Here is a 26,734-nt window from a genome sequence, read left to right as displayed (position 1 = left end):
AATCTCCAATGTTCAGGTAGGACAGACTTCCAGGCAGCATCAGAAGCATTTCCTGAGTGCAAACCATTAGTCCTTTTTTTTGAGATGTGAGATTTTTTCACTATATGTTTTCCCTAAAAAAAAAAAAAAAAAAAAAAAAAAAAGTATTTGTTTACTAGACTTTCTGGTTTTAGTGTCAGGATTGCCAAAACAGTGTCAGAAGAAGGCTTCTTACAATCTGAACTGATAAAATAATCTGGCTGAGGTCTTCTCACCAGGTTCCAACCCATGTGTGTTCTCATATCTGAGCCTGGGGGATGTCACAGGGGTGTTTTATTTCATTCAGGGCTGGGACCACACCTACAGGATAGGGCTTCAGCCCCAGGGAGAAGATCCATCCCAGGATTGCAAAAGCCATTGCGAGCTCCCACTTGTCTGATGGGTGCCCCCATAAAGGTCTCCTTCTGCTCCATCTCCTCCACGTGTGATGCTGTAAGCAAGGGCCCCATGCTGATGTCAGGATGTTTAGGAGATACGTACATATAAATATATTTTTAGAAACACTGAATCAAGGAAAAGACTGCTGAAGTAGCACGTTTTGGAAGGACCCAAGTGTGGTTTTGTGCCCCCCCGATGCTCAAGCCTGTTGCTGTCTCTGCAGCTTTTCCCCAGGGCCAGATCCTGCAAAGGACTTGGTGCTGATGCTGAGCACTGTGACTTGCGAGCAAACTGCTTTGCTTGTGAGTTGCTCCTGCTTCTCCATATTAAAATGAGCATTTCATCAGCTGGAGAAAACTATTGATCATTTGAGAGTGTTCCTTATTCCCTCCCTCTCCCCTCCATTAAAAGAAGTATTTGGTGCAAATGATAAATGAAGCCTAACCTTCTTCTCTGTTGGCTTTCTGATGAGAGGTGCCTGCTGACAAGAGGGGCTGGATAGCCGTGGTATTTAATTGCTGTTTATATTTCTCACCTTAAAAGACAACTGATTATTTCTTACTCATAAAAAGAGAAAGCAGCAATTATCTCATGCTGGAGGAGCGCATGAAGTATCAGCAGTAATTAGATTCAGTAGTGGAAGGTCTCATACAGCAAAACAAAATCTGTCATTGTAATTATTTTCCAATATGGTGATGTCCATGCTGCGTTGAAATGACTGCCAGTGACGATAGGAAATGCAAAGTTAAATTGGAGAGAAAGGAAATAGACTTTCAGGATCTAAAAAAAGCTGACAGTGGGATATGTTCTTATACAATTCTTATTTACTGCTTTATAGTGCAGTCAGCAAATATCAAAACCAGCGTGACCAAGAAGGACATGGTTTGTGTGTCTGGTGTCGAAAGGTGTGGGGGTACAGTGGGAGCTGGGGGACTGGAGCCAGGTGGATGCTGTCCCTCCTGTTCAGTTAATGTCCCCTCTGCCTCGGGCTGCCCGCTGTGGGACGGTGCCCACCCGATGCCTCCACCATCCCTGCCAGCCTCGAGGGGTGCCAGGGACAGGGGAGAGGGGGACAGTGCCTGGGGAGCCAGAGGGACGGCGCTAGGGTGATGGTTACCACTGAACACCACCCTTACCCAGACACCCCAGGAAATGTGCTTTAGCTTGGTAAATAAAGCACATTTTGTGGTTCTTTTGAACCCGAGAGGCTCAATTAGCCCCATTCCTGCCCGGTACAGCTTCCACTGCCTGCCACACTGGGGTTGCTCCTGCTCCCCACTTTTGCCAAATAAGCATTTTGCAACACTGAGCATGGAAACATTAGCAAGGCTGACGTTTAGTGTTGAGGCAAACTTTAAAAGCAAGGTGCAAAGAAGTCCCAAAAATGCTGAGTGTGGAACACCTTCAAGGATGAAGCAGCTCAGACTTAAGGTCAAATCCTTCCTTCCTGGAGATGCTCCTGTTGGGCACCAGACAGGTCCAAGAAATGCTCATGACTGTCCTTGGCACGTGCCCTGTCCCAGCTGGAAGAGGAGTGCTTGGAAAGCAAAATTGCCCAAAATCAGAGCTGAAATTGCAAAACCCCCCTATGCACATAGTGGAATGAAATGGAGCTGATCTCTCCAGTGCTCATGAACATGGTGCGGGGAAGGGCTGTGCTGCTCTGCTTCGGCAAGGGCCAGGAACAGGGTGAGCAGAGCAGGGGAGGGGAGTGATGGCGAATTAGGGGGGGATTCAGAGACTGGCTTCAGGGAGGAGTGAGGGGCAGCAGGAGGGATTTATAGAGGAGGCCTGAGGACCTGCAGGTGGCCTTGGACCACCCTCTGCTTGATATTCAGCATCACCTTCGGTCCTGGAGGGGAGCAAAAGGAGACATGAAAGCCCATGTTTTACTCCTTGCTTGCTTGCTTGCTGCCAGCTCCGCTGCCAGTCTGTCACTTGCCAAAATCATTTTTATCTCATTTAATAGACCTGGAGTGGAAATATGACCAAGTGGTGACACATCACACAGCCCCCGAGAGCCTTCTCGTGCCAGGGTGCCAAATACCACACGTGTGCCTTATGGACAGGCACAGTACCCAAACCAGCTGCAAACACATTTTCTCCTGAGAATCATTATTTAGATGAGAGGATATGTAAATCATAAAGGGAAAACTGAGTGTACTGACCTTGAATACCAGCTGCTGATGCTCCAGCAGCGCTAGGGAGCTCAGAGGTATATACACATGGGTGAATAAGTTTGCATATGTTACTTGTGAGTTAAATTGTTCCTGCTGCAATTCACCCTTCTTGTCTCTGCCTTACGACACGTTGCCTCAGTGAACAAGAGATGCTGCGCTCCTGGGGCTCAGTGGGAGCTGCTGCAGCAGACCTCCTCTCCTTGCTGCTGGTGCCAGCGTGGCCATGGGTCTCCCCCAGCTTTCAGCCACCAGCAGCACACTGCTAAGGAGTGCCTGTTTGAGCAGCTCAGTTACAGCCCCAGAGCAGGCACCATCTGCCACCAGTCTTGGATGCTAAAAATGATAGATGGGGTTTTTTTGTTTCATAGCATAGTCCAGAATAGCAATATAGAGTGCTCTCATTTGCATTCTTACCTGCCAAAATTAAGCTTGCCAAATATGATATTGCTCTTTTTTGAATGATGACACCTCGAGATAAAATAGTCAGTAGAAATAATCCTTAAAAATAATCTTTTCCTCTCACCCTCCAGCTAATCCTTTATATTGTCCTTTCATTTTACTTCAGCAGGTTTTCTCCTGCTCTGCTGAATAAACTTGGTGTTCACACCGAGGTTGTCTGAGGGTCCTGGAACAGTGCTTTGCTGTGGCAGGAGGCTGGCCTGTGGCAGGGTGTAACAGCGACATGGTGGTAGCAACTCTGGGTACTGCCCAGCCTAAACATTGTAAGCTGCTCAGGGCTTCCCATAGACATTGTAATCTGGCTCCGACTCGGCTTGCACCCAGCCATGGTGGTTACATGAACATCAGCTGAGGTCTCCTGGTCTGGGCTTGAAGCCCATGGGGTACCACCGCAGTGCAGCATTTCTGTTGCTTCATCTTTCCTCCTGAGCGACTTTGTACCCTACCTCTCCTTTGGAGAAGCACTTCTTTGGCTTCCTTGCTGCCAAACACAGGAACAGTTTATCTCCTGGTACCTTGCACCTGGCTGAACCCCCAGAGATCCTGCGCACCTTGTCATCGTCTTCCTCCTAGGAAGCGTTTGGCTCTTCTTTAGGGGTCAGGATGTTTGCTGAAATGGCCAATTTGCCTTTTCTGGGGGGCTCAGAGCATTGTCTGTCCTCATCTTTGCAGCATGGAGATCTGCCCTGACAGGGAAGGAGTTGTTTTGGGGATTATTAGCTGCTTTTTTGCACCTTTCTTGGATGGGTGATTTTATGATGAAACACCAGCTTTGAAACACTCCTATAATGCAGTTAAAGATGTATTCATAGTGAATGGTTTTGTCTGAAAAAAGAAAGGACTGGCGATGGGGCAGTGAATTGGTAAAGTCACTAAAGTCACCTTTCCGTATATTTTGAATGATACATTTCTGAACAATCTCAGTATCAACTTCTATAGCAAAAAAATTATGTGGATTTCTGGAAAAGTTATGGAACTTTATAGTTCAAGAATAATCTAAAAGGAAACAAGGCATATTTTTTTAGCTTCTCAGAAAGTATTTCTGCAGCTCTACTCTGAAATTAGTTTAAGAAAATATTGCACTGCAAATTAAAGTAAAAAGTGCTACTCCAGTTCTGCAAGAACTGCATTTTCCCCAATTTTTCTGTTCAGACTCCAGACCACAAAGCTGATTTTCTGCGTGATGCCATCCAGAGCGATTTCCTTGCCAGCCCCGTGGGGCTGTGCATGAGTTCCAGCCGGGCTGCCAGACTGCTGGGGAGCACAGCGGGGCTGGCAGGGAGATGAATCTTAAAAAGGTCTCTCTTGGAGCTTATTTTTAGACAAAGATGTTTATTCAGTGCTCTTCTGCTTGTCTGTTGCTGCAAAATTCATGTCCCTCCTCTCACTCTGAGAAGGAAGAGCATCTTCTCTGGAGTTCCTGCTCATGCTACCCTGGCTCCAGCTCTCATGGACCTCTTGTAGGACATGGTTTTCCTCCTCCTCCTTCTTGTTTTAAGGCTATTGATCCTGGGATGAGATAAATTGTATTCTGAAGGGAATAAATCCACCAGACGGCAACACTGTGGTCTTGCCAAATAGCCCAAGAGCAGCTTTGAAGGAGCCTCCAAAAGGAAAGGCAGGGACCAACTCAATACATAACCAGCTGGCACAACCAGGCTGAGCCTTCAGCAGCTTGACCATCCCACGTCATTACATCTGCAGGGTCTTTTGAGTAGGTCCTGTTTGGAAAACAAAATCTGTACTTTCCTTGGAAAACTGAGATAAAATATGTATTAATTTACTGTCTTGTGGATACTAAATACAGCTAATTAGGAACTTGTGTGAAGGGAAAGGCTAATTATAGCCCGGGTGTTCAGAAGTAGATGGCCATGCTTCATTTCCAAGTCTGTTCTTTGCCTGCTAAGTAAATGGACAGGGTGCAAAAGTGCCGTACACCTCTTGATCCACAGGTGACCTCAGGGGGTGTGCTGCATAGTGCATGCATGTGCCAATGGTTACCTGCCCTTCACATGCACGTGGCTGCAACAAGAAATGATGGGATTATATTGCAGCAAGGAGACTGTCTAATAATGAGGAGAGGCAAGTCCTGTGATAATTTTCTTGGGAAGGCTCCATGGCAGGAGACCTTCAGGACCAGACAAGGCAAACATGAGCTGAGAAGGGTCCAACACTGAGATTTATAAAAGGAGGATTTTATATCAAAACACTTTTAAAACACATGTGATGCTGTCATCATCTTTTTTATCTGAACAGGTGTCTCATTTGGTTTTTTAGAACCATTTACAGGAAGGCTGAGGGTCTTTCATATGTTAATGCTTTCATTTATCAACTATTTAAGTGTCTGTTCTCTTCAGGTTTCTTCTACTGATTATGTGCCAGGCAATCAGTTTTGGGTCTCTGCTTTTGAAGGGATTTAAGAGTCGGGGGAGGGAAAGGAGCAAGAGGCAGGTCTGAGTGTTATTCTAATTATAAGAAAATATCTCTTGGAAGAAAACAGGCAATTATGAGCAAAGAATTTTAATCAGCCACTCAGAGGTTACAGCGCAACACATGCCTGGTTTTTAAAGGGGTGAGTGGGTGGAAGATAACCTCTCCATCATCCCAGGATGAGGTTTGACAGGGATGTTTCATGGCATGGCAATGGGTTTGTTGTTGGGTTGGGTTTTTTTAACTGAAGGAAAAGTGTGGGTGAAACAGAATTGGCTTTGGTTTCCATTTGAAAAGCCTCCTTGGTTCAGTGTCATCGCTCTGTGGGCATGCTTTGGCAGTGGTTGGAGTTAATAAAAATTGGAGAAGCTGTCAATGTCCCCAGGCTTGGTAAATATCAGCCAGTTTGGCCAATCTCACTGAAAAAACAGTGCTGGAAAACCTCATTGGTCAGGCTGTAACTCTGCAAAGCAAAAGGAAGGTGTGGGGTTGTCACAGGGGGTCTCCGAGTCCGTGGGTGGTGCAGAATCATTTATATTTTACATCCTGTAGTTTTAAGGAGCTAAATAGTGACCTTTAAAAATGCCAGCAAAGAAGCTTTGAGATATCAAAAACACTGAAAATCTCCTTTTTCAGTCATTTGATACCCACAGGAACATGGCCACAAAGAGCCCAGTTTTAGGCATCAGTTTGCAATGCCCGGTAAGGGATGCTCGATGCCAGTGTTGGCAAGTCTGAGCACTCAACAGCACCAAAATCCCAGCTGTAATTTGCACAGGTAACACATCCCAAGGGTGTTTTCATTAATTGTGCCAGAATTTGGGCAGATTTGGGGCAGGTGCATATGGAAATGGAAAGCTGGAAGAGCTGTGGTGGGGCTTTGGGCAGCCTGTGCCCCGATGTGTGCACCCATTGTGCATGGGAAGGTGCATTACAGGCACATAAAAAGCATGTGATGTGAAGATAGCGATGGGATTTGGAGCTTGGACCTCAGCCGACTGACCAGAGGACCCAGCACTGGGCAGTATTTCTCCAATTACCTGTGGTTAAAGCAAGTTGTCTTTTTTCCCACTTCTTCCTTCTCTCATTTTTCAATGTCTCTGGCTCATGCCCCAGTTTGTCATACGGTGACGCTTTCCAAAGCTCTCGTGAGAGCTGCCCCCTGCAAAAATCTTGAGGCCATACTTTCAACAAGGCTTTTATGTTTGCTCCTCACTGCAGACACATGCAGCTGCCCTTTTGCAGCAGCAGACATCAAGGCCAGGTGGCTGGGGATGTAGAAAAGGGAGAGATGCCTTTTTTCACCCTCCTCTGCCTCTTTGGCGGCCACCAGGCTCCTTCCTCAACCAAGGCTTGCCAGCAAAACACTCTGCAGCAGGCTAGTATCTGTGATGCCAAAGTCTTTCTAGCCTTGAACTAATGGACTAGTTGGATGGAAAAGAGCAGGCTTGGAGACGCGCCCCTCCAAGAGCTTCTGGCACAAAGGAGCTTCATTGAGCAGCAATTATTATATTATCTCCATAAATATTTTAACTTCTCAGGCAAAGCAAGGAGGAAATAACTCTTCAGGGTGGAATTAATAAGACCAAACCTCATTAAATCTCCCTAGGAGAGACTGACAAATGTTTTAATAAGACAATGGGAAGGATTCCTTTGGAGCTGGTCTTCTTAGTAACTCATTTTTGCAATGCCAAATAAGACATTTGCTAGAAGACAGCCCAAGGGATTGCTGAAAAGCCTCTGAGCACATGCATTTCAGACCCAGCTCCAGAGAGCAAATGTCACAGCTGGGTTGGCAAATGGCCAGAGTTAGTTAAGTGGGGGAAAAAAATCACACTGTTGTTTTAATTTCAGAGCTAATGGACTTACTGGCCTGCCAAAAGCACCAGATCTTCATGGACACCCCAATATTCCTCTGCACCAGCTGGTGTAGCTTTGTACCCAACATCCATCCATCCAACCAATCTCGATGTAGGGAGTTAAGCTGATTTAAATGAATGTGGGAATCACCTGTATGATTTTTCTTAAGGCTGTATTGTAGTTAGGAAATTTAACTATGCCTTTAAATGTGCATACTCTCACAGCCTTATATTCTAGCACCTGGAGCCAGTCCATGTGATCAGACAGCACTCAGCATAGCCTGTGCCTTCATAAATACAATTTTCCAAAAGGAGCAGGCTCCTGTGCTAGGGAGAGCAATCTGTTCACACAAGGCATGGGAAGGGTTGATCAGGAAATTTTGTGGTGGTAAATTGTCCAAGCAGCTAGGGATCAGGTTAGGAAAGCTAAAGCCCTGATAGAATTAAATCTGGCCAGGAACGTCAAGGGCAACAAGAAAAGCTTCTACAGGTACATCGGTGATAAAAGGAAGACTAGGGTGAGAAGCTCAACATAATCTGGCAATGTGCGCTTGCAACCCAGAAAGCCAACTGTACCCTGGGCTGCATTAAAGGAACCATGACCAGCAGGTTGAGGGAGGGGATTCTCCCCCTCTACTCCACTCTCATGAGACCCCACCTGGAGTATTGCATTTAGCTCTGGGGACCCAAACATAAGAAGGACATGGACCTGTTGGCGTGAGTCCAGAGGAGGGCCATGAAGATGATCCGAGGGCTGGAGCACCTCTCCTATGAAGACAAGCTGAAAGAGTTGGGGTTGTTCAACTTGAAGGAGAGAAGGCTCCAGGGAGACCTTATAGCAGCCTTCCAGTACCTGAAGGGGGCCTATAAGAAAGCTGGAGAGGGACTTTTTACAAGGGTGAGGGGTGATGGCTTTAAACTGAAAGAGGGTAGATTTAGATTAGCTATAAGGAACAAATTCTTCACTGTGAGGGTGGTGAGGCACTGGAACAGGCTGCCCAGAGAAACTGGATGTCCCATCCCTGGATGGGGCCAGGTTGGATGGGGTTTTGAGCAACCTGGTCTAGTGGAAGATGTCCCTGCCCATAACAGAGGGGGTGGAACTAGGTGATCTTTAAGGTCCCTTCCAATGCAAACTATTCTATGATTTTATCATTTGCAGGAGACAGGCTATAGAGTCTTGGAGAGGAGCAGCAAAGTGGAAGTAAATAGCAGCACATTACACCATCTATTTGATGTATGGATTGAGATGGAAAAGCAGTGGTGCACTCTTCGCACCTCTGGAAGGGAAACTGAGTGTGGGATAAACAGCATGGAGGGGGTGTAAAATCAGTTGATGGGCTTGGACCATCCGTGGGGGATGTGGTATGCAGTTTGGACAACTATCAGAAGAGAAGAGGACAAGGCAGTGGTGTTGCACTGGAAAGGGACATTAACAGGGAATTACTGTGTTTTTGCAGTGCGATAGTGCTGGGAGCAGCAGTTGGGGTCTCAGGGCACGGGGACCTGGGTGCACCTGCACGCTTGCATCCAGCCCATCCTCGGCAGGGCAAATCATGCCCCAGACAACCCGTGCTCTTAATTAAAAGAATAATCCAATCAGCCACTCGAAGGAGCACGCACAGCTCTGTGTTTAGCAGTGGCAGCTCCCAGAGGCCTGCAGGTCTATATTAAATCCATGAGGAGGGCCATAGCCCCCAGCCCACGGGAACAGCCGCCCTCCGCTGAGGCAGCAATCAGATCCCCGGTGCCAGCAATCAGAGCAGGGCTGGGTGCGAGAGTTAATCAAAACCTATCTGTAATTATAGCAGAGCCTGTTTGAGTGCCTGATTAATATATTTATGCCTTCATTACAGGCAGGCTGCTAGTTGCAGGCAGGGGTGAGCAGCTGTGGGGGCGGGGGAAACAGCGAAAGAAATTATTTCAGATCCCAAATGCAATGATATGTCTTTGCTAAGGAGATTTATCGATTTAATACACCATCCTTAGCCAAAGTGTGGATAGTGGAGATGTATTAAATGATAAAATAACTGCCTGGGCAAAGGGGCGGATTTGGCCCAGTGTGGGGCTCTCTCCAAAGAGTGCTGGCAGAGGAAGATGAAGGGTGAGGTATCTTGACAGTGAATTTAATAGACTGTCTATACAGACTTGTTCAGATGTGACATGTAGTGTATATGTATAACATGGTGCTTGGAAAGAACACACATATATGTGGAGTGTAAATTGCACATTCTGAGCGAGTTGTATTTTTCTAGGGAGAACAGAGATTGTCCAGCTATCCAGGAATATTTGTGACTGCATTCAAATTTTTTTCCCCAATCCAAATGCTCAACAAATGTTTTCACCTCCCTCCCTTGGCTCTATTGCTGTTTATTTGTCTCGCAGTGGTGCCTGTGCCTCCCACAGAGGGGGCCTGGTGCAGTGCTCTACCAGCTGCTGCATCCATGGTCCCAGGCTGCCTGTTCATCACTCTCCCTGCCTGCAAGGAAAAACTGGGCAGGACTTGTCAAGAGATGTCCAGGCTCGGCATGGTGGCACCAGCATCCTGGTCCGAAAAGCCCAGCAGAAACCCCCTCCATAGCAGGCAAGGAAGCACAGCCAGACCTGGGAGGCTGCGTGGTCTTGTGGCACAACACCCGCTGCTCTGCTCCCTGGTAAGGCAAAATCCCAAAGGGGAGAGCAAGGGAGATATTGATCTTCAGTTCCCCCTGCAGAGGCAGAGGCGGTCTCGAGGCAGCTGGGGTAGGGACACTGATCGATCATTCTCATCGTCCCATGCTCATTTGTATGGGCAAGCAGTGCTACACCAGCTGCACTTCGTTTCAGGACATTATGATTCTCACTGTTAACAACCAGCGGGTGAGCAGGTTTTTCGAAGCCGGCTGACCTTGTTTTCAAACGTCTCCAGGCCGTGGAGGAAGGCGATAACTTGGAGGCGACCACTCAGTGTTAAGGGTTGTGTTTCTGAGGCTTTAATGATCCCCAGCCAGGGAGATCCCCCCGCTCTCCTGCCTAGTCTTCTGATGCATCTCCCCGTATCCTGTGCTGATGCTGGCTTTCCTCCCTCTGACCCGGCAGTTGGATAACGGTGGTGCTGGTGGAGCATGCTGGGCTGTGCTGGGGAGCACTGGGGCTGCAGGGGAGAGCATGGTGCTGCTCAGAGAAAGGCTCAAAAGGTGGCAGGGTCCTGTGTGCACTGACTGCTAAGTGCATCCCCCAAACCCAAGGAGCATCCCAGTACTTGGTCTTCATGCAGGCCTGCTGCAGCCCATGGAGTGCCCTGAGCTGTTCCTGTCTCCATTCAATCAGTGTCCTGGGACGGGTTGTGCTGGTGAAAGAGCAACACAGCACATCAATCCCTGCCCTCCTTATATCTCCCCCCCTGCCACCCAAAGGTGCTACAGTGGGCAGCTGCAGGAGATCGTGAATATGGCACACTGCATGGTGTTTTGCTTCAGCATCACTGTCCAGCAACGATCATCACCATGTCGTGTGTGTCCCCCAGAAACACTGCAGCTGTGATGGGGAGGAGAGCAAATTTTTTGTGTTAGAGAGAAGTCATTAACCACCACACTAGCTGGATGCTCAAGAAGCCATCAAGAAACTCATGCTCCCCTACCAAATCAAGGGTGAGAAATCAGCTCTGGGACCAGTTTCCCCAGAAGTGTTTTTCTTCAGCTCATTCTTCTTTTATGGTTTAAAATAGGAGATAAAGGCCCTCTGGTTTCTTGTGGAGCCACTCTGGTTGCCATGGAAATAACCCTCGTTAATCACTTCACCATAAACCAAGAAGAATTTGCTTTGGGGAGCTTGGGGTAGTCATGTTGTGCTGCTGCGTGCTCAGATAACTGGTGGTGCTGGGACCACTCGGGTCTCACCCCCGAGTTTGGTCATTGCCAGCAGCATGCAGGGAGCTGGGAGCATCTGGCCCTGTCTCATGGTACCAAAAATTTGTGAGTCCCAGAAGAGTCCCGTGCCAGCGCACAGGGACAGGCTGCTTGGCAGGGGTCTGCCTGGGCCATGTGCTGTCTCAGCAGGCACTGACGGATTGGAAAGAGTCTGGGGAAAAAGTGATGGTAGTGAGTTTGTGTTTAGAGAAGCCTTTTTTTTCACTGCAAGTTTTTAGCTCTGATGCTGAGTGGTTAGCTTCAGCCAGACCTGGTGTGGCCAGTGGCCTGGCTGGGCTGGTCTTGCTCTGGGGTCAGACCAGCTGGGCTGGTGTTGGACTGGCTGGAGTGGTGTTGGGCCAACGTTGGATGTGTTGGACTGGTTGTGCCGGTGTCGGTCCAGTTGTGCCAGTGTCTCCATCTTCAGAAAAAAAAACCCAACACTGAAATATGTTGAAGGCTCTTGTCTTGCAGTGCGGGATGGGAGGGAGGCTGGTGGGGACTGCTAGAGCTTTCTGCCACTGGCTTGAAGGCATCTTCAGCTTGCAGTTCACCGGTGAAAACCATGTTAATAGTCCCAAACCCCCTTTACTTTAGCGCTGGGTTGGCCGTACTGTTGTGGACTGAGGCATTAAATAACAAGCTGAAGCTCTCGGAGTAGCAGTCTCCAAAGCACAGGAGGGGCCACTTTTCATACATGCACCTGCTGGCTCTCACCCTGCAAGGCAATAGCAAAGTAATTTAAGATCACAGTAAAGAGAGCAACTATGGGCTTTGGGTAATTACCTCTGTACATTGCTTTATTTAGCTATAAATAAGGTAATGTTGATGCACCTCGCTGCCCACACTCCTTCCTGTCACAGCTTCTGTAAGTCTGTCCCAGGGGTGATGGATGCTGGAGGGCTATATGCTGGTGGGACAGTGCATGCTCGTTCCTCCTGTGGCCCTTATGGTCGGGGAGGCAGAAGGGACCAGCTTGCCTGTGGGATGATGGTGGATGGATGCTGCACCAGCCGGGGTGACCACCGGCGCTGGGCGGTCAGCGCTGGGTCTCACCATGCTCACTGTCTGCCTTGGCAGGTGTACGAGAGTGGCAGCAACGTGGACCAGTTCGTGACCCGCTTCCTGCTGAAGGAGACAGCGAACCAGACCCAGTCACTGCTGAGCTCTGTGGAGAGTGCCGTGGATGCCATCGATGAGCAAACCAACCCTGCCAGGTCTGCAGCACCTCCTGTCCTCTTCTCTGCTTGCTCGTTGATTTTGGTGCAGGGGGCTGGAAGAAGAGGAGGAGGATGCTTTTGCAGGGTGAGGGAAAATGCAGCAGACAGTGTGCGGGAGCAAAGGGGAGATGGGTGAGCAGCTGCCTTTCTCTTTGCCTCCCTTCCTGGCTTCCTGAGAGCTCTCGGGGCTTTTCTGCACTGCTCTGTCCTGCCCTGTCCCTTACTCTCCCGCAGCCCTAAGGGTCCCTCTTGACCCCTTCACCCACGAGTGGTGCAGGGGGGGAGATGCAAACAAGGGGGCAGCACCCTGGGGCCGGGCTGGGCAGTGCTGGGTGCATGGGGCTGCTTCTCTGAGCAAAGCCACCGGTGCCACCCAGGGCAAAACACAGGCACCAGCAGCAGAGTGGCTGGGTCTGGGGTGTGCTGGAGACAGCCTGCGGTCAGTGGCTTCCCATGCCAGGGATGCTGTCCTTCCTGCCCAGGCACCCAGCCAGTGAAATCATCCATGGAGGTGAAAGGTGCTTGTGCACTGGGGATAGGAATTGCTGTCCTTAGGTCCCATGTGAGGGGACTGTCCCCATCCCAGCAGCCCAGCACGTGCTACCAAGTTTGGAGAAGACAGAGGAGACAGTTTAAAGAGTTCTCAAGTGCTGACAGGGCTAAAATATAAGGGGTACCCAGCAGCATAGCCCAAACCTTAGCACAGCCCCTCTTGGTGTCACAGTGTCAGTCACCTCCCCGGCATACTGCCATCACTGGCTGTAACCAGGACAGGTTGCCATGGAAACCATTCATCAGATGCTTATGAAGCGAATCCCTCTCCTGCCATACCTGCAAACCAGGAGGCCACGGGATGCCTGGGGGGATGCCTTGGCTTCCCAGAGCCACAGGTGGGCAGAGGGGCCTGAGTCACGCGACCACAGAGAGTGAAAATCCCAGCTCCCTGCTGAGACACTACAGGGTCCGACATGCCTGAATGCTTCACTGCAGCCAGGTCTTGGCATTTGGGGTTTTAACATCAGTAGCAGTTGCAGCCCAGACAGGCGGCAGTGGACTGGTCTTACAGGAGCTGTTGCTGCCTGGGACACAGTGAGACCTTGGGCAGCTCTGGTGACATCCCACCAGCTTTTCTAGGAGGAATGCTCTGGGTTTCATCATCCCACATTGCTTTCTTGTCCCCATTTTGGAAGGAAACTGCTGGCTTGTGGCAAACCTTGTACAAAACATGTGGAAAAAGTAAGAGCTGCTGGGAAACAATGAAGAGGAAACAAGCCTAACATCAGACGGAGCAATTAGAGCCTGTGAAAGACTTTGCTGGCTGTTATTTGCCAACATGTGGGCTGAGTTCATAATGAGGAGTATTGTAGTTGTTTTCTCATGGTGATAACAGCAAACACCCCCCCCAAAAAATAGATCTCATGCATCTGCATGAAGACAAAGAGGTGGCCTGAAAAGCACCAAAGTAAAGGATTGTAAAACAAAGTGCAAGAGCAGAGCGTCCAAGCCCGAGACACCTCATTAAATTGTGATTAAAAAGAAATCTTTGTTTGTTTTCGCCTAATTTCCTGCCTATTGACGGGGGATTATTCAGTGCCGGCAGTGGGATTATTGCACAGACTGTAGTGACGGGGATGTTCCTGCCAACTTTATTGCTGTTCTTGCTTCCTTATCTTGGGGATGTTCTTTGGGACCAGATCTGCTTGTCACATTCCTGTGTGCATGGTCAACTGGCTGGGTGGCCAAGCCCAGAGAGTAGCGGTGAATGGAGTTAAGCCCAGTTGGTGGCCAGTCACGAGTGGTGTTCCCCAGGGCTCTGTTTTGGGGCCAGCCTTGTTTAATATCTTGATCTAGATGAGGGGATTGAGTGTGCCCTCAGTAAGTTTGCAGATGACACCAAACTGGGTGGGAGTGTTGATCTGCTCAAAGGAAGGACGGCCCTGCAGAGGGACCTGGACAGGCTGGATCGATGGGCTGAGGCCAACTGTATGAGGTTTAACAAGACCAAGTGCCAGGTCCTGCACTTGGGTCACAACAACTCCATGCAATGCTACAGGCTTGGGGAAGAGTGGCTGGAAAGCTGCCTGGTGGAAAAGGACCTGGGGGTGTTGGTCGACAGCCGGCTGAACATGAGCCAGCAGTGTGCCCATGTGGCCAAGAAGGCCAACAGCATCCTGGCCTGTATCAGGAATAGTGTGGCCAGCAGGAGCAGGGAGGTGATTGTCCCCCTGTACTCGGCGCTGGTGAGACCGCACCTGGAATACTGTGTCCAGTTTTGGGCCCCTCAATACAAGAAAGACATTGAGGTGCTGGAGCGTGTTCAGAGAAGGGCAACAAAGCTGGTGAAGGGTCTGGAGCACAGGCCTTATGAGGAGCAGCTGAGGGAAACTGGGGTTGTTTAGTCTGGATAAAAGGAGGCTGAGGGGAGACCTTATCGCTCTCTACAACTATCTGAAAGGAGGTTGTAGTGAGGTGGGTGTTAGTCTCTTCTCCCAAGTCGTTAGCGATAGGACAAGAGGAAATGGGCCCAAGTTGCACCAGGGGAGGTTTAGATTGGATATTAGGAAAAATTTCTTCAGGAAAAGGGTAGTCAAGCATTGGAACAGGCTGCCCAGAGAGGTGGTGGAGTATCCATCCCTGGAGGTGTTCAAAAAATGGGTAGACATGGCACTTTGGGACGTGGTTTAGTCTAGTCTACCCTTGACTGGTTTAGTGTGGACTTCGTAGTGTAGGTTAATGGTTGAACTGGATGATCTTAAAGGTCTTTTCCAACCTAAACGATTCTATGATTCTGTGATTCTAAGTCCACACTAGCAGGTTTTGGGGGGCAACAGCAGCCCAGACATTGCTCCCTTGGCACCAAAGGTCCCAGATGAAATTGCCCACGGTAGCTGGGGAGGGTAGAGAGAGCACCTGGCTGCTGCCCTTTGGAGGGAACTGGGTGCCTGGGGAGGGACAGGAGGGCAGGAATGATGCTGGCTGGTGTTGTGCCCATCGGCTCCCTAGTGCTCAGTGTGTTGTCTCCAGCCAAGAGCCACAAGGCTGGCAAGAGATGTCAAGAGAAGCCGGGGCTCCCAGTCACCTCCATCGGCAGGCAGCCAGCATGGAGCTGCTCTTGCTGGAAGGAAACGCTGGAAAACATTTGAGGAGCTCAGCCTCTCCTTCTGCAGCTCAGGCTTCCCATCAGTGGAGGAGGAAAGAAAGAGAGGGTCATCCTTCCCAAAACCCATTCTGCACATGGATGGCAGCTGCAAACTGTTGTGGGGATGGCAGGTCTGAGCATTCTCTCTGGCTTGTATATGAATGAGGGCCTGGGGGGACCACTGAGAAGCTGAAGCTGGATGGTCATTGATGTCTCAGGGGTATGTGCATGCACAAGCACACATGTATGTGTATGCATGTGCACACACACTCCTTTTCTCCAAGAGGTGTTGCAGGACGAACCAGGCCAAATGGGCTTTGTAGCCCCAGAGGAAGAAGAAAGGTGGATGTATCTCCATTCTCCAGGAGAACCGCGGCTGCAGCCTGTTGGTGGGATATATGGCCAGGCTGCCAGGCAGGCAGGCTTTCCCTGCTCATGGGCAGCAGTTCAGGCATTGGCAGCCCATGTGCTGCCCATGCGACAGCAACTTTTCCCATGTGTTAGTCGCCAAAGCCATCCAACTGCAAAACCAGCCCCGCTAAGGTGCAGCCAGCTGGCTGGGCACAGCTACTGGTGCCCAAATGCCCAGTGTTGCAGGTGTCTGTCTAGGGGAGAAAAAATCCCCAAGTGCTGCAGGAGATGCTGGGAGGGCTGCTGCATTGTTTCTTAAGCAGGAAAGAAAATCTGTGGCTGCTGGGAGCAGTCCGCTGATGTTGCTCTAATTCTGACCTACTCCCCATGCTGGGTGATGCTAAAGGATGGTACGGGAGGGAAGCCTGCACTGCCTGGGCACGGGTGCAGGCACTGCTGCTTTCCAAGGGGTCTGGCGTCGGTGGCAGAGCTGCCAAAAAGGAAGCTCCAATGTCAGCTCCCCAGGGTCAGCTCCCCCCGCACTGTACATGCCTGGCTCTGCCCTCCCTGATGGCCTGTATGCTCTCTGGTTGCAGGCACTACCCCAGCAAGGCGGGCCACGGTCTGATGGACACCTGGTACGACAGCCCCATGCCCAGCTACTCTCCCACCAGCCGGATGGTCCCCAGGGAGCATGGGAAGAGCTTCCAGGCTGGTAAGCGATGGCCATTTCCTAGCCACACTGGCAGCCTGGGGTGGCTCGAGGCACTCGGGGAAGGGAGCTGTGGTCCCAGTGGCAGCACAGAGGCAATGACTGACTTCCCCAGAGGGCAGCAGGGCTCTCAGAGGGTGCCCGCAGGTGCCTCTTGCTTCATCGCTGCCTCCTGGCTCCACACAGGTTCCCCTGAGGCCAAGGCAGAGGGGCTGGAGGGGCAGATCAACAGGCTGGCCGAGCTGATCGGCAGGCTGGAGGACAAGGTAAGGGCCAGTGTTTCTGTGCGTGGGGCTGTCCCTTGGGTGTCCCCTCAGCTGCACCACCTCCCTGCCCTGGTTGGGACAGAGGTGACCAAGAGATGGCCATGCCCATCCCTGTGCTGTGGTGTGCACAGGCCACAGGTGGAAGCTGGGTTGCTGGTGGTGGAGGATATTACATCTGATGAGCTGACAGCAGCTATTCATTGTGGAACGATTAACTGTGAGTTTATTTAAACAAGAGAAAAACATAAGGAAGAAGGCAATGTCTCTTGCAGAGGCAGTCTTACTCCATCTAGGGACTGAAGGAGAAAATGGTGCAGTGCAGGAGATGTTTCTGAACTCCTCGTGGTTTGCACTTTCAGGGCAGAAGGGGACAGGGTGGTGCTGTGTGTGGGGGCAGAAAGGTTCCGTGAAGGCTGAGGGCAGAAAAATGTTGATCATGATTGCCAGAGGAAATAAGAGTGTGCCCAGGGCTGGAAAGTTGTGAATGGGCACTGAGGAGGGATGGCTGTCCCAGGGACAATTCAGGGACTGTGAAAAGGTGACACCTGTTTTGGGGCTGATGCGAGGACATGGTGTCAGGGATGTCAGCTGCACTGGTGGCATGGGGAGCTTTTGCAGAGGGTCGTGACAGGAGGGCGTGAAGGTACAAATGGCTCTTGGAGCCATCCCCTGCAGAGAAAGGGCAATAGCCCATCATGCCAAGCACTGGGGACAGAAACCTGCTGGCCTGGGAGGGACACACAGCCTCAGTCCACCCCCCCCACTGCTTTTCCCCCTTTTCCCAGACTCTCTGGTTTGACTTGCACCAGCGGCTGTCGGACAGCGAGAGCACGGCTTGCACGGTGAGAGTGCCTGGCCACTACCCATGGGGTGCTGGGGTGTCCCTGCAGTGTGGCATCGGGTGTGTGTGTGGGGGGGTGTCACTGTGTTTTTCGGGTCTCACATGCCACTGTGTTTCGGGGGGCCCGGCAGTACCTCCTCCTGGTGCGGGATGAGATGACGGTGTCGCACAAGCACCTGGGCGAGTTTTGCAGCTCCCTGAAGCAGTACCTGAAGAGCGTGGCCGGGGAGCGGGACTGCTTCCAGTGGGTACCGCCGGCAGCCGCGCATGGGGGAAGTGGGGGGCTTGGGGGGTGCCAGGGAGGGGCAGGGCATGTCCAGTTGCCCTTGCAGCAAGGGGCACCCCACCAAGTGAAGGGGTGAGACAAAACAGCCAGAATTTGGGGCGTAGTGATGCTTGGCCACCAAAACCCTTTTGCATGGGCTGGGGAGTGCTGGGGGGGGGGGGGTTCCCCCCACCTGGACTGCTGGGGCTGGGGTCACCACTCAGTGACCCACCCTACAGTGCGCCTGTGGCTGCAGAGGCTGAGGAGGGAGGGATGCCTCATGGTTTGGGGCTCACCCCTCTCCCTGCTCCTGCCAGTGTCACCGCAGTGAAGCTGCCGGACGGGGTCACCTTCATTGTCTATGAGTTCTGGGAGACTGAGGAGGACTGGAAGAGGTAGGGGAGAGGGCACAAAAAGCTCATTTTTGGGAGGGGTGCTCAGGTGCGGGGGGGCATTGGAACTGCTGAGCCCCAAGTTCTGTCCCCTGTGTGATGGCCGAGGATATACCTGTCTGTCCTGGGGCTGTCACTGTAAAGGGTACCGGGGGCTTTGGAGCTCTCTGTGCATCTCCCACCTGGGGATGCCTTTGGACATGCAGGATGGGCAATCTCGCTGTCCTGAACCATGGCAGAGTGCTTTGCCCAAGGGGAGGGTGAGTGGGATTGCTGGCACCCAGCCCCTGCCAGAGCCGATGGGGTTGCAGGGGTCTGGGATGGTGATTTAGGGGGAGGCTGGCACCCACTCTCTCCCGCCCGGGCACAGGCACCTGCAGAGTGCCACCTGCAAGGGCTTCCAGCACGTCAAGGTGGACACGCTGAGCCAGCCCGAGGCCGTCTCCAGTGTGGCTGTGCCAGGTAGGAGGGCGGCCGCCCCAGGGGGTGGGGGACAGGGACCCCTGGCAGCCAGCACCACTCCCACTGTCGGGGAGTAGGGGTGGGCAGGGGGCACGGGGGTGGGGGGCAGTGCAGACTGGGCTGGGTGGGACGGGCAGAGGTCGTGGTGATGTGGGGCTGGGCAGGGGTGACCCTCCGGTGCTGTTCCCCTGCAGCTGCCTGGTGCACCCTGAGCCGAGAGTGACCACCAGTGCTGGGGGGCCCACCAGTGCCCATCCCCGCTGTGGGGTGGCCGTGACCCCCTGCATGGCTGGGAGATGGAAGGTGTCAGTGTGACCTGTCTGCAGTGAAGGAAACCCCCATGTGCATCCCCAGCACCCCATCGGGTCACCTGCACAGCTACCCCATCACCTGGGTCACCTCTCCCTGGAGGGGGGGGCTGCCCCCCTGCGGTCTGCCACGGAGGGGCTGGCGGGGTTGGGGCAGGGGCATCCCCCAGGCATGGGCAGGAGTGGGGGAGGCAGGGTGCAGGCAGCCAGGCAATGGGGAGGGGGCAAGGCAAGGGTAGGGAGCTGGTGATGAGGAGCAGGAGTGGGAGTGGGAGGCTGGACCCCCCTGGAGGGGTTGTTGGGGGTCCCTGCTAGTCCCCAGGGCCACCAGGGGTGGGGGCTGGGGGGTGAGGCTATGCCCAGCACAGTATGTGTATGCCTGAGGGGAGGGAGACCCGTGTCCCTTGGGGGGAGCAGCGTGGTGGCAAAGGGGGGTATCCCTGCTCCTGGGGTGCCCCTTAGTCCTGTGGGGTGCACGTGGTCCCAAGGGGTTTCCTTCGCATGTGCGTGGTGGCAGCAGATGCCTTGCAGGTGTGGGGGTGGCTGCCCCCTCCCCTCCTGAGATCTGTACATCTGTCTGTGTGTCTGTCTGTCTGTGTGTGCAGCACTCGCTGCCTGTCCTGCCCCCACCCCGCCTTGCCCGGGGGTCCCTCAGGGTGTATGGCGCAGGGCCCTCACCAATACCCTGCCCTGTCTTTATTAGCCACTGTACAACGGGGATGGTGACGCCAAATAAAACCACGATGCGATCCAGTGGTGTAGCCGTGTCCGGGGTGATGGGGCTGGGGGGGTGCGATGGGGGGGTCCATGGCCCCTCAGCGCAGCAGCCCCAGCACGGCCAGGGCAGCGCTCTGTCCGCAGACGAAGGCACCGCCGAGCACAGAGAGGATGCCCCAGGTGATGAGAGCAGCCCTGTGGGGACATGAGCAGGGGGCCAGTGGGGCAGAGCCGACCCCCAGTAACATGCCACCCACTGGCCCCCAACCCCCCCAGGCGGGGGGCCCTCTGCGGGGTCTCAGCCGCTTCTGCCATGCTCCTCTGCATCGCTCCCGGCGGATGGCCAAAGACCCCGGCAGCCCGTCTGGCTCATCCCCTGTGCCCACTGCAATGACACACAAAACCTGGTCAAAAGCCTGGCAGCTGCCACCACAAGACCATCCCCGGTTCTGCCTGTGCCTGGTGGCCCCACCAAGGGGGCACGGACTCACATCAGCTCCCCCTGTGCTCGGGCATGGCTGCTCCCACACACCCCCAGCCCCCACCCTACTGCCACATGCCCCTACCCCTGTCCCCTCCCCAGCTCCGTCCCCAGCCCAATGTGGGTCTGCACCTCCCTGTCGCCATCTCCCCAGGCACACAGCCCCCCACCTCGGCCAGGCACTGAGCCCCTAGGACGTGGTGCTCACCCCCAAACCCTGCTGCTGCTCGTCGTGGGGTCGTCGCCATCGTGCACCTTCCCGAACTTCCCCAGGCAGGCTGGGACTCTCCCCTCGCTGTTCCCATCACCCTGGCTCGTGTTGTCCCCTCTCCTTGTGACAGCACTCCTGGGCTCACGCGCTGGCAGATCTCCCCGAGGGACCTCTCCAAGTCCTTGTCACCCACCTGGGTGTCCCTGCTCACGTCCTGCCCTGGCCCCCCCCCCAGCACTTCGGCACCCCTGGGGGCACCCTCACCCCTTCCCAGACAACCACCCCCCCACCCCCACCCCCACCCCCAGGGCACCTTCTTGGACCAAGGTCCTGGGGTATTCCCTCCAGCTGCCATGGGGGACAGGACCCCCCCACATCACCTCCGTCCTCACTCAGGCTCCGCTGCTCCCCCATGGGCACCACAGACATGCTTTGGCACGTGCTTACCCCAAAACTCGCCAGCATCATGCCAGGTGCCCCTGACACGGGCTGCTGCTGTGCCCCACGCTCTCCAGCCAGGAGCAGTGATGGGGATGCACTGCCCCAGAACAATAGACACCGAACACCTGACGGCTGCCCACCTTGGGGCACTGTGCCCCTCTGACCCCCACCCTGACCCCCACCGCAGCCCCCACCGGGTGCCCCAGTGCCTCCAAACTCCATGGTTCTCCTTCCCCTACAGCTGCTCTGCCTTGCAAGGGGTCTGGTACCACCCTGATGCCTGGGCACACCCCTGGTACCCAGGCACACCCCGGCACAACCCCATTGCCTGGGCTCTTCCCTGATACCCAGGTACATCCCCAATGTTGGAGCACATCCCTCCATACCCACCCTTCAGCCCCCATATCCTGCAGCAAGTGCTGCTGCTTTCAGTGTCCACAGGTGCCCCAAGTCCCCCGCCTCGTGGGGCTCCCACCTTGGCCAGGGTGACCCCCAGGAACCCTGCCTGGGCCATGGGCCATGGGATGCCACACCCTGCCCCTGCCCTTGCCCGCTGCCGCCAAGCCCACGGACACTCACTTTTTGCGTGGCCCGAGGGTGCAGGTCCCAGTCATGCACACCAGGCACAGCCCTGCCGCCAATGCAGAGGCTCAGCCCCACCGCAACTCACACCCAGGCCCCACCGCAGCGTCCCCCACAAGCATGCCCGTGCCCACAAAATGGGGCCAGGACAGGCCACCCACCACCGCCGCAGCAACGCTCTTGGCACCGGTGGCCCCTCCTTTCCCTCCCACTGCTCATTCTTGCCTGGAAAAATGAAGATGAAGAAGGCACTGATGCCCCCAATGAGCTCGATGACCTTGCCGATGTCCGGGACGAACAGGGCGATGGCGAGCGTGGCGGCCATCCAGGCGACCGTCAGCGCCACCCGGCTCCGCCGCTCGTGTGCCTCAGGCACTGCCACAGCACTGCGCTTCGGGGTCACCCACACATCCCGCACCACCGACCTGAGCCAGGAGGTTTGGTGGGGGGCTGACAGCACCCAGCGGAGCCGCACCAGCCACGGGGGAACACCCGGCTTGCCACCGCCCCCTCACCTGCCCAGCAGCACCACGATGGGGTAGATGGTGACGATGGAGACACCAAAGAGCAGGCGGGCAACGATGACCACCGGGTCGTTCCCTGGGTAGGACATCAGGACATCGGACGCAACGGCCTCGCCAAAGGTCAAGTAGCCATAGAGCCCTGCCGAGAGGGAGGTGGGGGTGGGTGGCCATGCCAGTGAGGACAGAGGAGCCCTGAGAAGGATGGATGAGCCCTGGGGACCCCCGTGGCAAGGAGGGGGTGAAGGGCTCCAGTGCTGGGGTTACCGGTGAGGGAGTAGATGAGCAGGCAGACAAGCATGGAGAGCACGGAGACAGCGATCCAGTGGGAGAAGCTCTGGTTGCGCATGCTGCTGTAGATGGCCACACAGGCCTCGTGGCACTGCAAGGCACGGGGGGGTGCTGGGGCCCTGTACGGGGACAACCCCCATCCCAGCGCCTTCCCTCCCACCTGTGGGTGCCCTGTTCCACTCTCCCCTGTGCCCAGGGGCTTGTCTCTTGCCCCACAGCCACCTCTGGTGACAGCCACCGGTCCCCTTCCCTGCAGCCCCTCCTGTAAGGGATGGTGTCCCCATGGTCCGGGATGCCGCGGAAGGCTGCCAGCACCGCCCAGGCAGCCGGGGACAGTGGAGCCAGGGCGACCTACCTGGAAGCCAAAGCAGATGGTGGGGATGACGCTGAAGACAGAGGCCCAGGAGGAGGCCCTGTGGCATGGCGGGGAGGAAGCACAGAGCAAAGGGCGTGAGGCCCCCAGAGGCAGAGGGGACCGTGGTGGCATAAGCTGTGAAGCCACCGTGGGAACCTCCTGCCCAGTGATTTTGGGAGAAGGGGGGATTGCTGGGGCAAAAGATGGGGCTAGGGGCTGCCACCCACCCACCACCCTGCCAGCGCTGTCCACAGCTCACCCCCTGCACTGCCCCATGCCACTGCTGATGCCACGGAGGATGGGGTGGGAGGGATGCAGGGCTGACCCCCCCTACCTGGAGGGCTGGGGGAGCTCGGGCGAGCCCAGGCTCTCTGCCTGCAGGTGGTATTTCAGGACGATGACCAGGGTGAGGTAGCAGGCAGCCAGCGTGCCCAGGATGCTGCCGGGGCATGGGAGAGTGTCAGCCCGCAGACCCCCGGCAGCCGGGAGGGAGGTGGGTCCCATGGCCCTGCAGGGACCCAGGAGAAGGTGGCCTGGGGTACAGGGTGCCCAGGGGTGGGCCACCACAGGGGTAGCCCAGGTGGTACCTGGAGTACTTCTGGAAGCCGATCTCCCTGGGGACGGAGAGTGGGAAGATGACAAGGATGCAAAGAACTGAGAGCGTGAAGCGCTGGTCCACGTACCAGGGGGGCTGAGGGGGGGCCCCGCTCAGCGTCCCATTGGAGTACAGGGAGTCACACACTGTGGGGGGGCAGCAGGGGATCAGCTGCACCCCGAAAGGTGGCTCAAGGGGGCTGGGAGCCCCATACCATGGCAGGGCCAGGGAGCCCCCCATCCTCAGCGGTCCCAAGAAAACCCTGGGGCTGCTCCCAGCCCACATGGGACCACCTTCCCCTCACTCCCAGGAGCCGCTGGCCCAGAGCAAGCCCCGAACACGGTGGGGGGAAACAACTCACGTTTCTCCAGCTGGTCGCCCACCACCCTGAGGAGGGCCACGGAGATCATGAAGAGGTTGAGGAGGAAGCAGATCTCGCAGAGCTTCCCCGCTGCTGCCCCGCACACCGCCCGGACAACCCCCTGGTAGGTGGGCTGGGCGCTGAGGGCCGCCGCATAGCCCAGCACCGCCAGCCCGCTCACCAGGAAGACCAGTGAGCCCTGCAGGGACAAGACCCGGCAAGAAGCACCATCCCGACCCTCCGTCACCCCGCGGAGCCAGGGGGACCCAGCAGGGCCATGGTCAGGGACCAGGTCGCTGGCCGGGGCGCCTTGTGGCCCCGGGTAACACAGGTCAGCAAAAGGATGGAGAAACAGCCCTGCGTGATACTTTAAGTTTAGATTTCATTTTTTTCATTGGGCATGTAGGGGACCGGCCACCAATTTTATTTTAGGCTGAGCTAAAAGCCAGCTAAAAGTGTGGCTTCAGATGCAAAGGGCATCTCTAAGGCGGCAGCAGCTTTCGCACCCCTGCCCTGGCTGTTCTCCCTTTCAGTCCGGGTTGGGACGCGAGTGCTGCACACCGTGCGAAGGGGGGGGTCCCCGCCAGCCCCCCAAACACCGGGGCAGCTGACACCCCCCCTGCCTTCGCCCCTTTCCCCAAGCCGGCAGGTGCCTCGGCTCCCTCCGGGCATGCCGCTGCCCGCAGCCCCTCGCCCCGTCCCCCAGCCCGGATCGGGCCCCCGGCCCCCCCTTACCAGCTCCACCAGGAGGGCGGGGGCGGCCCCGCCGGCCCTGCTGAAGGCCCAGGGGAAGCTCAGCAGACCCGCGCCCAGCGCCGACTTCAGCATGATGAAGACGGCGCCGGCGGAGGAGAGCCCGGCGCTGCCCGCGGCCGCCGCCGGCAGCAGGGGCCGGCCCTCGCCCGCCGCCCGCTCCATCCCGGCACCTCCCCGCAGGGCTCTGGGCCGGGGCGGGCAGGGGGAGCGCAGCCCCCCCTCGCCGGGCCCCGCGGGGGCGGGCGCGGAGGAGCGCGGGGGAGTGGGCGGGGGGCAGCGGGGGACGGGGCCGGAGCCGGCCGTGGGGACCCCCCCCCCCCCACCCCGAGCTCACCCAAGGAAAGCCCCATCCTGATCCCACCCCAGCTCGGGTGCAGGGGAGCGGGCATCGCCCCCAAGCCCCCCTGGACAGCAGGGGACCACCGTTCATGCATCCGCCTGGCTCGGGACCGGCGGTCCACGTCCCACTGTCTGAGGGCATCCCCAAGTCTCAAAGAGCGAGTACAGACCATAGGAAAACCAGCAGCCCCCACCACGGGGCTGGGCAGGCTGGGGGCTCCCCGTTCCAGCTGCGTTTGCCCATGAAATTCCCACCATGGGGCATTTTAGAGCATCCAGAGGTGGGGAGGGCAAGGGAAGGCGGCTGGAGCGAGCACGCGTCAGATCTGCCGGATGCTTCAACACTCGTCGGGTGCAGGATGAGGCCAGCACCCCTCGGTGTCTCTGCAGCAGCTAAAAGCCCACTGGGGCACTCCTGCACTCGGGAGACCTTAGCGAGGAGCCACCCCATCCCATCCCCTGCTCCACGCAGGGAAAGGGGGTGCCGGGATAACAGGATGGGGTGACTGAAGCTGCAGGGGACCCGCACGGATGAGGCTGCACCCCACGGGGAAGAGGGGCCCACCCCACACGGGGGGACACACGGCAGCTCTGTGCCACTCACGGTACATGCCACTGCCCCAGGGCTCAGCACACGGCCCCCAGTGCCGGCTGACAGCCCCTAATGCATTTTTGATTTCCCAAATATGTGCCCTTCTGACCTCGATAAGACGGATAAAGAGACTTTAATCAGCTGCTAGGAGGAATTATGGACAGCTAATTGTGCCTGCCACCTCCATTACATCTCTACCGCCTGCGGGGCTTACAACCATTTAGAAGGGCCCTTCCAGGCCTTCATTAGCTGTACACCAAAGGCTTCGGAAATAATTGGCCTCTACGATTTAGAAATTGGCCACTGGGCTGTAAAATACCAGCCACTGGGAAAGGCTCTTAATTCGGACTGGTGCTTTGATACAGCTTGACTCTGGTTTCAAGGCTGCGGTGGAGCCGTAATCTCTCATTAGGGCTGCGATGAGAGGAGCAAGCCTCCTCATTAGCACCGACCCGAGCAGCGGCACCAAAGCTTTCCAGGCTCCCTCTGACAGGAGCGCCTCAAATCAAAGGCACTCAGCCCACCTCCCACACTGGCCCAGCAGCCCCGGGCAGTTTCTCTGCCCAGCAGCTCTGGGCTCCCTCGCTTGTATTTTTTCCCCCCTTTCTCCCGTTTATCTGGGTGCTCCAGCCCCTGAGCTGCGAGCTGTAACCTGAGGGTCCCCATGGGTTCACAGCTCTACCTGCTGCTGCGTCCCCTTGGCAGGTGCCTTCCTCCCTTCTTTTTGATGGAAAAAGGGCTGCCAATGTATTTTCCACATTACTATCTTTGAAGACAGTCAAAGGTGCAAAGGTGCAAATGGACAGTCCTCATTTTGGACAAATGAAAACACTGACTACAATCATGCTTTGCTACCTGCAATCCCTTCTGAGGTCTGGCCATAGAGATTTCACACCTTTACTGACAGCTCTTTCACAACCAGTACGACTTGCAGAGCTGTTGCTCGTTGGTTCTACGAGAGACCCTGATGCCACAGGTGAGATGGACAAAATCCCCTCCCTGTTGGCATGGGTGCTTGTTTGGAGAGGGAGGAGTGAAGGGCACTTGTGGCCCCCAGCCCCATTGGGGTGGCACAAGCAGCCCAACCTCAGGACCATCTCCTCAGCCCCGACGAGCTTCCACTAACAGCTCCGAAGTGAAAGCTTGGTCCCTTCTCTGGCACTGCAATAGGATGTGGACTCATCCTTGTCTTCAGAAGGGAAGAGGCAGGCTGGGGAAAGCCAACCACTCTCCAGGTTAGGGAAAATGGGTTTTCCCAATCCTTTTTGCAGGACACTTGTGCATTGTGAAACCCTATCCACGGC

The 26,734-nt window shown here is 55.1% G+C and overlaps 2 protein-coding genes across 2 annotated transcripts in view; one reads left to right on the top strand and one right to left on the bottom strand.

Annotated features, from left to right (window-relative positions):
- Window positions 1-19,103, top strand: part of NECAB2 (N-terminal EF-hand calcium binding protein 2) — a 92,004-nt gene extending 72,901 nt beyond the window's left edge. The window contains exons 6-13 of the mRNA XM_075715724.1: window positions 12,313-12,449; window positions 16,539-16,657; window positions 16,841-16,920; window positions 17,706-17,762; window positions 17,893-18,005; window positions 18,344-18,421; window positions 18,789-18,880; window positions 19,075-19,103. Coding sequence (XP_075571839.1) covers window positions 12,313-12,449; window positions 16,539-16,657; window positions 16,841-16,920; window positions 17,706-17,762; window positions 17,893-18,005; window positions 18,344-18,421; window positions 18,789-18,880; window positions 19,075-19,103 — 705 coding nt within the window. The remainder of the gene's footprint in view (window positions 1-12,312; window positions 12,450-16,538; window positions 16,658-16,840; window positions 16,921-17,705; window positions 17,763-17,892; window positions 18,006-18,343; window positions 18,422-18,788; window positions 18,881-19,074) is intronic.
- Window positions 19,104-20,003: 900 nt separating this feature from the next.
- SLC38A8 (solute carrier family 38 member 8) lies at window positions 20,004-24,661 on the bottom strand. The gene is made up of 10 exons (XM_075715749.1): window positions 24,479-24,661; window positions 23,744-23,942; window positions 23,375-23,528; window positions 23,122-23,226; window positions 22,788-22,845; window positions 22,409-22,523; window positions 22,136-22,283; window positions 21,849-22,045; window positions 21,618-21,675; window positions 20,004-20,100 (listed from the first exon to the last, which is right to left on the bottom strand). Exons 1-10 carry the CDS (start codon window positions 24,659-24,661, stop codon window positions 20,004-20,006), a joined length of 1,314 nt encoding a protein of 437 aa, XP_075571864.1.
- Window positions 24,662-26,734: the final 2,073 nt, after the last annotated feature.

Source organism: Pelecanus crispus, chromosome 8 (assembly GCF_030463565.1).
Source record: "Pelecanus crispus isolate bPelCri1 chromosome 8, bPelCri1.pri, whole genome shotgun sequence".
NCBI classification, from domain to species: Eukaryota; Metazoa; Chordata; class Aves; order Pelecaniformes; family Pelecanidae; genus Pelecanus; species Pelecanus crispus.
This window is presented reverse-complemented; position numbering and strand designations above follow the sequence as displayed.

Bases quoted from the DNA above. Each gene is read 5' to 3' on its own strand.
- SLC38A8 (XM_075715749.1), bottom strand. From the start codon at position 24,661: ATGGAGCGGGCGGCGGGCGAGGGCCGGCCCCTGCTGCCGGCGGCGGCC. The intron at 23,943-24,478 runs GTAAGGGGGGGC...TTGTCCCTGCAG, and splicing joins CCGCCCTCCTGGTGGAGCTG to GGCTCACTGGTCTTCCTGGT. The intron at 22,046-22,135 runs GTGAGGGGGCGG...CTCCTGGCTCAG, and splicing joins ATCGTGGTGCTGCTGGGCAG to GTCGGTGGTGCGGGATGTGT.